This window comes from Eurosta solidaginis, chromosome 2 (genome assembly GCF_040869045.1).
Source record: "Eurosta solidaginis isolate ZX-2024a chromosome 2, ASM4086904v1, whole genome shotgun sequence".
Taxonomy (NCBI): Eukaryota; Metazoa; Arthropoda; class Insecta; order Diptera; family Tephritidae; genus Eurosta; species Eurosta solidaginis.
Genome location: NC_090320.1, coordinates 44,678,791 through 44,688,999, shown reverse-complemented (window position 1 = coordinate 44,688,999; position 10,209 = coordinate 44,678,791). Strand labels below are relative to the sequence as shown.

The window sequence follows — 10,209 nt, the reverse complement described above, 5'->3', positions numbered from 1 at the left end:
ACTGAAAAACCGGGCCTTTATTAGATTAAGATTTAAGACAAACTGTATATCGAATGCTAAGTATAATATCACCCTATCTCGGCTGCAGTTTCAAAAGCGCCCTATCTCAACATTTGTTTTCGTAAACGCTCCAGCTATTTTCAAAATGTATTAAATTCGAGCTCAGATTAGACTTTCTTGAACAACTTTTGAAATAGGGCGCTCTGTAATCCAATTTTGAGAGAGGTCATTTTTAAAACAAATTCTGGAAAAGAGCATTATTCATACGTTTACTGAGTTATGGCATATTTGAAACTGCAGTCGAGATAGGCTGATATTCCACTCAGCAGTAGACATGCAATTCAAAAACGTTCTCTATTGCATAACCAAATTTAGAATAAAATAGAACTAACACTCGCCTTAAATTTGAGAAAAACTTGCTAGAAAATTATACAAGGAAATTCATCGGCCGCTCATTTCGAACGTAGCTCCGTCGAGAATATCAGTTACTTGAAAAATATGCCTAGTTAGATTGAGTTAGAAGAAGTCGATTTACTCTACAAAAGTTCATTGATACCACATAAAATAAGGTTAGTAAAAGGTATGGTTGGTTCTTGTGCTGCCCAGCTAGTAAGACCGAGCCCAAGTAGCACTTTCTCTTAAAACCAATTATTTGTTAAGATTGTAGTACCTTGAGCTTCCTTGGAGCATTTTGATACCGATCTTAGATCGGACAGCATAAAACTGATTAAATTTTGATATTCGCTAGGACTAGTCACTTGCAGAGGAAATGGTTGGTTACCCATTGCAACCTTCCTAACTCCAGCTCCTATTCTTGTCATTGAAGACGATTCTTATTATTTCCGCATGTATTTCTTTTCTAGACCTTTTAATTTATGCTATGTTCTTTTCTGGTCGTAATCAGCCACGATTTGTTTGGTGGCCCAACAACAGTACGTGACTGCCTCAGTGATGTCTAGCGATGAATATGCCTTTACTTCTTCATCCGCTTTATCAATTCCGTCCATATGTTTGTGACCAGTTATCTATGTTAGTGTAATAAGGGTTAAGTTTGCTGTGTCGCACTTCCTTTCTACCTTTTTCAACGACCTTGGAGTACATGAATTGTGAATCCAAGACCATGAGGCTGTCTAAGTTTATTCATACCTTTCGATCACTTACAGGATTCTCCAACAGGAAACATCAGACCCTTTGTATTCCTAGCAGCTCTGGCCGGAAGGTACTAGCTAAGTTTGGCAGACCGATGGATAGAGCGACTTCTAACTGTTCGGATGACTCCTGCGCCTGTACTGCCTTCCATATTCAACCCGTGAGAGCCAGTCTATTCTCGTATCCACAATGAGAAGCCTTCTTAGGACACCACTGTGATTCCCATTCCAGATACCACACTTCCTTAAAATAATTTCTGAATTTCAGTGGCACCTGATTAAGCACTTAACCCGTCTGCTGGGCACAACGTAAGGGCTCCTGTTATCCATGCGCAGGCTGTTAATTGTATTTTGTTTAGTTTTTCAATGGTGAAAAGCTGTGGTTACTAAGTGAGCTGCTACCTGGCGGTAATATAGCTTCGAATAAGTAAATCTAAGCCTTACATAAACTTCTGCCAGTTCTGGCATAATCCGGACAGTCAACCATGAAGCGGCATTATGTTCCCACCCACTCACCTTCGCCATCGCTACGCAGTTAAGTTCTGAAATTATTCTAAATCAAATTTAGCACAGTTGATGCTGAATTCTCAGACAATATAGCACTGTCAGCATTGCAAGATACTACAGTGATAAGGTAGCGAGAACTTGCGGCTTAAACCAAACTCAAAGGCAGAAAACTCCTCACCAATCATGTCTTCCAACTTCGCAACATCCGTGGACTATTTCATTAATCCACTGCCTCAGTTAGCTAATTTTTTCTCTCCATTTTTCTCTGCAGGTAATGAGAGCGCTGAAACGGTCACAGGGACACTATTGAGCACAAAATTATCCTGGCAACGATAAATTGGTAGTTGGTAAGAAACTAAAGTGAACGAGGTCAGAGAGCCCATATCCATATCACGAAGACTTATCAGGCCGCAATCATCTTGCTCGCTGTTGTTGTTGTAGCAATAAGGACACTTCCCGAAGGCCTTGGGCAGTGTTTCCGATGTTGATGGTCCTTTGCCGGATGCAGATCTGGTACGATCCGGTAACAAACCTTCTAGGCCATACCGCCCTCCCACCCTCTACAAGGAACTTGGGGTCGGCAGAGCTTCGGCTTTTGAAGAAGCAGGATTGACCACGTGTAGGTGAGGTTGACAAGAAGTTGGAGAAGGTTGGAGAATCTATATATTGCGCTGGGTTACCATCTTGCTCGTAATATCCATCACTCGTATGTTCAATTAAACCTTCCAGGCTAAGGTGGGCGTTGTCCTTAGAGCTCTCCTGATCTCAAACCATTGGATAAAGAATACCTGCCTCGTTCATCATAGCAGCCAACTTCTTATTACGTTGAGCTTTCGAGCACATTTTGCTCATTTTATGGACTTAATTGTTTAGTCAGCATTTCTGAGAGAGTTCCATAAGTAAGACTGATGGTCTGATGGCTATAAAAATTCGGTCAATACATAGCATAAGCTGAGCGGAAGATCACACTAGCTCGGCTGTAAGTTCAAAAACTTCTATCTGAGCAAAAAAAAAAGGTTTCTTATATAGAGCGCACTAAAATAATTCGCTATGATGGAGAGAGTATGGCCAGTTGTTGGTGTTGTGTGGTCTCTTACACATATTTGTTTCATTCAAACGAACTAAAGCAGTTTCTAAAATTTTTTGTATTAAAAAATTGCCAGAGCTTAAAGAGGAGGTAGAAAGATTTGTCTGAACTCCAATAGATGAATAAATTTCATAATCATGCTTTCGACGATCTCAAATTGGACGTGCGACCCAAATCGATAGTATGACGCTTTTCAAACCAATGTAAATGATCAGTATCAATTTGTTTCGAAAGACGTGAACCAAATAATTTGGCGCGATCTGCCCAGCTCATACTAAGACGAGCCCTTTCTTTGAGATTTAAATGTGTTGGATAGTTTATTACCAATTTGGATTTAGCATGCGAAGACTTATCCTCATCATAAGGATATTGAGGCATAAAGCCAGTGAGTTCAGCATAATCATATTGCAGCGGTTTCTTTGGTATAAAAGCTGGAAGTTTCATAGGACTCTCCACTGTCTTTCGGTATGTTCTAGGTCTTCTGCGATATGCACTTAATCTACGCGGTGTAGATGATCTGCGATGGCTACGTGAGCTTCGACGTCCACCAAAAAAGGAACGATATTCAGCGCTGGCATGATGTGGCATTGTATGTGATTGATTTAATGATTGTACTGACTTTAGAGTACCTATTGGCGTTTGCTCCATGCCACCTCCAACTGTTGCATACAACTTGTTCAAATCTTTCAGCAGATGTTGATTTAATAAATCACGTCGCGCATATCCCTCAACACTTTTGCGACTCAAAAGGCGTCGTTTTAATGCATCCATATATTTGTCATGACACGATTTCTTGTATGTGAACTCTTGATAGCCGTACAGAATATGTTGAGGATAATAAGTAAACGGCACACCTTCGAAATCTTCATAGTTATCGCAGGCCTCATCTGCTGCGCATGCTTGTAATGCTTGCACCAACTCTGTCATGCACGGATTTATGCTCTTACATCGATTTCGATTATGCTCCTCTTCGCTGTTTTGCTCCCTCCTTGCACGACTGCGGCTTGATCTTGGCGTTTGTGTAGTTTTTGTGTATAGATCCGCTAAACTTGTATCTTGCATATTTAAATAATATCCAGATAATTGTCTTACACATATTTCATTATCGTCAGAGTTTTTCTTAAATGGTACTCCACCCACGGAATGGCTGCGGCATGTGCGTCTACAATAGCATGGGCGTGTTGTCCAACAACAATGACAGCAAGCGTTGCTTGAGCTGCATGGCTCGCATCGGCAATAAGCTATGCAACTTACGCAACGTCGCGGATAAGATGGTTTACAGCAACAGCAACTCCGGTGGCAGTGGTCACACATTTTAAAAATGTTAATTTTGTTGGAAAGAAAATTTGTTAGTACTTTAATTTCGGGAATTCGAACAACAGTGACAGTTGTTTAAAAAGCCTTTACACATTTCTGTAAATTTTCGTTGTCGATAACAATTTAGGAAATAAAATTATCGAAATAGTTAATTTTGTTGAATTCAAGGCGAATTCAGTACCAGGTGTTGTTATCCCAACAGCTGATTGCTTCTTCTTGAATATTTTCCATACATAGCCTTGTACTTTAGTATGTCAGTTAACCGAAAGCAATTAGAATTTTCTTTTTTCTTTACATTCTTCTGCACGGCGAATTGGTGGAATTCGCTTTGCCACCACCTGGTATGGATTCGCCTTGTTCCCAGAGTAAAACTTGGTGAATATGGCGAAGATCACACACATCGCGTCGCAGCCTTATCAAGAAAGATAGCGGCCAGCGGCACATATAGTTCAAACTAATCTGTACGCATATCACGACTAGAGCTCTAAATAAATAACATGGCTAGCGTCCTACCAAACAATCTGCTTAATAAAAATATTCCTTGAACTACTTGAAGGGATTCGTCATATAGCCCAATATAACTGATCTCGCATGTAGAGAAGATATTGGAGACCGTCCTGTTCCCTCATTATGCAGCGAATCTCCGCTTAGCCACCCATTAACATGGCTTCCGCAAATTGCATAGCACGACCAACACGCTAAACGAACTGTCAAAAGCTTTTGACACAGTCAACCAGGGTAGACTACTCCAAGACAACGAATGTTCACCCGTTTGCACTTGTATGTAGAAAGATGGACCGTTCATTTTCTGAATGGTTGGCTAGCGTCGGTTTAATTTAGAAACAAAAACTCAAAACCAAATAGAATTTAACAGGAAATGCCACAGAGTGGTGTTCTATTCCCACTGCTGCTTAGTTTCTAAATATCAAAGCTGCCTTCCTCACCAGAAGGAGTTGCTATCATTTCCTACATCAACGACTGCACTATCATGTCAACAGGCCCTGGTCCTCCAATAGACGCATTAGTTTCTAGATTGAACAGCTTTCTCCTCAGTATTTCTGGTTTCTTCACCTCGAAAAACCTTATACTATCACCGACAAAATCCAAGGCCACTCTATTCACTACGTGAAAAAACAGATATTGCAAATATTGGACGTTCACGTTGATGGTGATACACATCCGACTGTCAGTCTCACAAAGATGCCAGGACTATCGTTGGATAGCACTACCACTTTCAAGGCGTATGCCTCCGAAATTATATCCAAAGTACAAAGCAGCAACGAAATTATCAAATTGCTTGCCGGCAGCTACGCGTCATCAGTCTCGTCGACTGGTCTAAAAACGCACACTGCAAAAGACTGCAGGCCTGTCAAAATTCTTCACTCAGAACTGCATTGGGTTTACCTTCTTATAACCCCTGAACATCATTTAAACAGTGGGAAAAATACCTAAACATAAAATAGCATAACGAAATGCTGAACAGACAGTTTTTGGTAAATTGTCACAAACTGGGACACCCGAACAAACAATTGCGTGCTCTAGGTCCGCCCCTAAGAGGGATAAACACTATGATGAAATATGGTACCCACCAACGCAACCGCTTGATCCAGATAAGCGCAAGGAGGCCCTAAGTCTTATCCACAAAGTATTGGTAAACACCTTTGCTAAATCGCGCCCAGTGAACCACGTTATCAATATACACTATCCAACCCTTGCAGAAGAAGGAAGTAAACTACCAAGGGAGAAACGAGTCATCCTGACTCAACTTCGTTCTGTATACTGTAGCAGGTTAAACTCGTACCTATCCAGATTCAGCCCCGACATGCGACATGTCCCCAAATGACACCAAACATTTATTCAATGGTAATGTAATATTTATGCCTTCAACACCAAATTCCCTATGGTCCACACCTGTTGAAACCGCTAGTTTCCTTGGACTGAGATGACGATTTGTTAGTGGTCGTACCTATTGAATGTGGCGAAGCACTGTTAACACAACAGCAGAGATTTCTTCGTCCTATGAAGGTACCTTGCGGACACTTCGCCTAGTTTCGCTGTTGTTGCTCAACAGTTCCAAGAGGACGAGCTATCAGAGTTCGTTCAAAACGTAAGAGAGAGTTTGCAGATTTGTCAAAAATTGCTAGCAAACTCACTGCCAATTTAAAATTACCTGTTCCTACTGACAAGTGTTCCAGTGCACTCAAAACTATGCGTCCGAAAAAAATGTCTTGAGTTTTTATACCTTTTGACTTTCAGTCAAGAAAGTCTAAAAAAAAATAAAGCTTAATCGCTTTCTTTACGAAACCAATTATTTTAAAAACCACTGTCACCATTTCCCTCTGCTTTCTAAACGTGGCAACAATTATTTCATTTAACTTGTAACCAAGTAAATCTTAATATATAAAAAAACGTGTCACATTTTCGGCCGCGATGGACTCCTAAACTACTGAACAGATGTTGATTTTGTTTTGCACCCCGTGTGTAGTTTGATCTAACTTGAGAGATAGTATAGGTTATATCTCAGTTTATAGTCGCAATATTATTTTATTGCAATTTTTTTTATTTGTTTATACGTAATAATAAAATGTTACGTATACGCAGTGGCACTCATATTTTCAGGTGGTGCGGATATACTTCCGCGTAATTGCTTGGTGTTTAATTAAACAACCTGCTTATCAATAAAAAATATCATAGCGAATGATATCAAGTATAGCACATCACAATACATACCACCCTCTTGGACAGGTAATAAGGGATGCAGAAGAATGAGAAGAAATTGAGAGAAGAGAAAAGAGAGAAGGAGAAAGAGATAGAATGAGACGAAGATGGAGATAGATGAAGCGAAAAAGACGGAGGAAGGAGTGAATAAAAGGAATTAGGAAAAAGTGAAGAGGGGGGGTGTGCAGAGTCAGACGGAAAAAGCTTATTAAAATGTATGCAGATAGGCCAAATTTAGGGCAGGACAACGTCTGCCGGGTCTTCTAGTTTCCTATAAAAGAGAAGAGAACCAAAACCATTTTCCCGTGCCATTTAAACTATATATGTATATATATTTATATATTTATATAACTTCTTGTAATCGAATATACTTTTTTTCAAAAATTATGGTGTTGATATTTAACCTGTTCAAAATCAAGGCAGACTGCTTCGAGTCTCCTTTTCACTAAGCCAAATTTGACTAAAAGCTTGGTGCTTACCTTCCGTTTTTTTCCAGAAACCTTCAAACAGAGCTCCACAATTAATAATGGGATTCCCAGCAACATTGAAACTGTCGTTATGATTATTTTGGGAAGTGGCTATTCGAAACTTTTGCACCGATGTTTTCTAACAAATACATACAGCGAATTGTTTGTTAAAAAATCAGAAAATATTATTTCGAAAGTTTAGTAGCAATAAGCTGTAAACGAACTGGCCTAACGATAGTAGACAACAATTTACAAAATACCTTATTGTATTTAAAAAATGTTTTGAATTCGAAATATCCTGTACACTATATTTACAAATATTTTCCAGAGCACTCAAAACTGCTATGCCCTATTCGAGCCAATAATGCCTTTTAAACAATTTTTTCAACTGAAAAATTTTTTAAATGTCATTTTATATCGAATAGAATGCAACAGTTCCTTTTTTGAGGAATGAAGAATTGATTTTTGTTTAGAAGAGGCAGAAAATATATATATTTCTTCGTCTTTTTCTAAACACGGGTGCCGATAGAAATACTTTCTGTGCTGGAACGTCTTCATGCATTCTCGTAACATGATATAGCACTGTGAGAACCATAAATCGTTGGCAGAACTTTTCTCTCGAACACTCCAAAGGGCCATCCCAACGAATATTGACACGGTCCATCCTTCCGACCCATACATCAGAGCAGCTATGATGAGAGAGTTAAAGAGAGTTATAGAGGGTTATTGATAATAGTAAGTTGTAGTAGTTTTAATTTCTAAGCTAACATTGACGAAGGCAGAGCTTTTCTTTTTTTTTCTGCCCACAAAACTAAAATATCTCAAAAAAAAAAAAACTCTATATGCTCCTTGGTAACCGAGATCGGTTCCTCTAATATAAACGAATATGAAAATTGTTGTTTTATATTCATAAGCATCATATTTCAGTATCGAATACCCTAATAATCTCACTCTAATGGAAGAACCAAGTGAAGCACTATATGGCACCCGTTGATGCTGCCAAATAGTCTCAGCTAACGAATCTAGTACGATACTGGCGAGTTTTATTAAATGGTAGTAGCAATCTGTTTAATCGATTACATCGAATCCAATCCAGCTCTATTCTTCATGCTACGGCTCTGCTCTATGCTCTGCTCATGTTCGGAGCCGGAGCAGTAGCACAGCATAATTTTCGTTGCTACTGCTACTCTGCAGCGCAGCAGAAAATGCAAAGACTCATTTAAGCAATTCTTGCAATTTAAAATATCTATTTAAAAACATCAAAATACTATACAATGCAAAAAATAACAAAAATACAAATGCGCATATAAAATGGTAATCCAGCGTTTGGGGCACAGTGTAGTTTTGAACTACTAAAGTAATTGTTTGAAAGAAATTTGTTTCATAGAATGGCTACTTTTAATTTGTTTATTTAAATATTTTTTAACTGCTTTTGCATCAAAACTCATCTGACCTCTTTTCTCTTCGGGTATGCTGGTTGGATAGATAAATTTTTTTCTGTAAGGATTGAATTTCTCTGATTTGCGTACTTGGAATGCGCTACGACTCTTTTTTAAAAGATTATCCATAGCAAATTCATAAGCATATGCATTGAAATTATCCACACCCATCATCGTGCTTTTATAAGAGCGCAAAGAATCTTTGTCAGTTTTACTTGTATTCGCCGGTTCAGCGAAAAATCCTTTAAATTCTTTTTCCATCTCAGAACGTCTACGTTTACGATGATTATAAATTTTGTGTACTGATTGCCCATCACTGCCACCACCACCTACATTTGCATACAATTTATTTATGCTTTTGAGAAACGCCTTACTTATGCCCTCATTGCACTTCGAACAACGTCTACCCCCATTCCAAGTTGCATTATTCCACAATTGATTCGGTGCTTGAACATACGTATCTGTGGTGCTTGCCAATTTCGGATAGAAAGCTAGTGGCACATCGGGCACCGATTCATATGGATCGCAATTGGATTTCTCGTATAGCTTACGTTGCATTAGCAATTGTGCCAAACATTGATCGATGTATGTGGGTTTGCTGGCTGACGGATTTAAGAGATCGCCAACAAAAGCTTTCTCCGCATTCCTCTCAATTACAATTTCGGCTGGTCTCGCAATTCGCTTACAACCTTTTTTCGCACTCTTGTTATGGTATGCGAGATCTGTCGTGGAAGCCGCTTTCGCACGTTGGCGTTCTGCTCTACACCAAAGTGGCGTCGTAAATTGACTTTGCACATTTTTTGTATAAAATCCTGTCAAGCAGCGATTGTACAATTTCCATTCGTCGTCTTTTCGCAGGCTGGCTATTATGCAGCTAGTGCAACTGCGTGGCAGCCTTCGCTGGTTGCAACAACAACTGTTGTAGAGGCTGCACTGATTGTTCCATGAATAAAAACAAGCGCTGGGACACATTTTTTGCATTTTTGTAATTTTTTTTTATTGTACTGTATATTGTTGTGTAGCCAAAAAATTTATTTTTGAAGTTTTGCCAAAAATTCGCGAATTTTTATTTACAAACCATAGCCAGAAAGAAAATTTTGATAATTCCAATTAAATTTTAATTTTTATTTTGAACCATGTTTTTACCAAAATTTTCTGTTAAAATGTCAATGTAAATGTAAAATGAAAAAAAAAAATATATACATATATTACTTGTAGGAAAATGTTCTAAAGCAATATAGCAGGCACCTTGTCGTTGGTGTCAGGGCTTAGCAGAACTCCATAGCGATAGAGCTGAGCAGTTTGGACATAGTACAGGTCTACAAGTAGGATATGTAGCAGCACGCACATATACAGCCACGCTCACCTGATAAAATGCTTGTTCTTGTTCGTTTTTTTTGTGGATGCTATTTGGCACTATTGTACTTCTTAGGACCAAAAAAAGTTTAGTAGCTGCTATCGAAAACTGCTTAAAATTTTTATTGTTATATTGTAATATATATGTGCTATTCCCCTCCATTTTTTGT

At 38.8% G+C, this 10,209-nt stretch overlaps 1 protein-coding gene across 1 annotated transcript; it reads right to left on the bottom strand.

Moving 5' to 3' along the window:
- Positions 1–8,570: 8,570 nt before the first annotated feature.
- LOC137242087 (uncharacterized) lies at positions 8,571–9,758 on the bottom strand. Its single transcript, XM_067769459.1, has one exon. The coding sequence runs from the start codon at positions 9,662–9,664 to the stop codon at positions 8,597–8,599; it is 1,068 nt and encodes a 355-aa protein (XP_067625560.1). The 5' UTR covers positions 9,665–9,758; the 3' UTR covers positions 8,571–8,596.
- Between the last annotated feature and the right edge of the window lie 451 nt (positions 9,759–10,209).

Excerpts from the sequence above, each read along its gene's own strand:
- LOC137242087 (XM_067769459.1), bottom strand. The coding sequence starts at position 9,664 with ATGCAAAAAATGTGTCCCAGCGCTTGTTTTTATTCATGGAACAATCAG.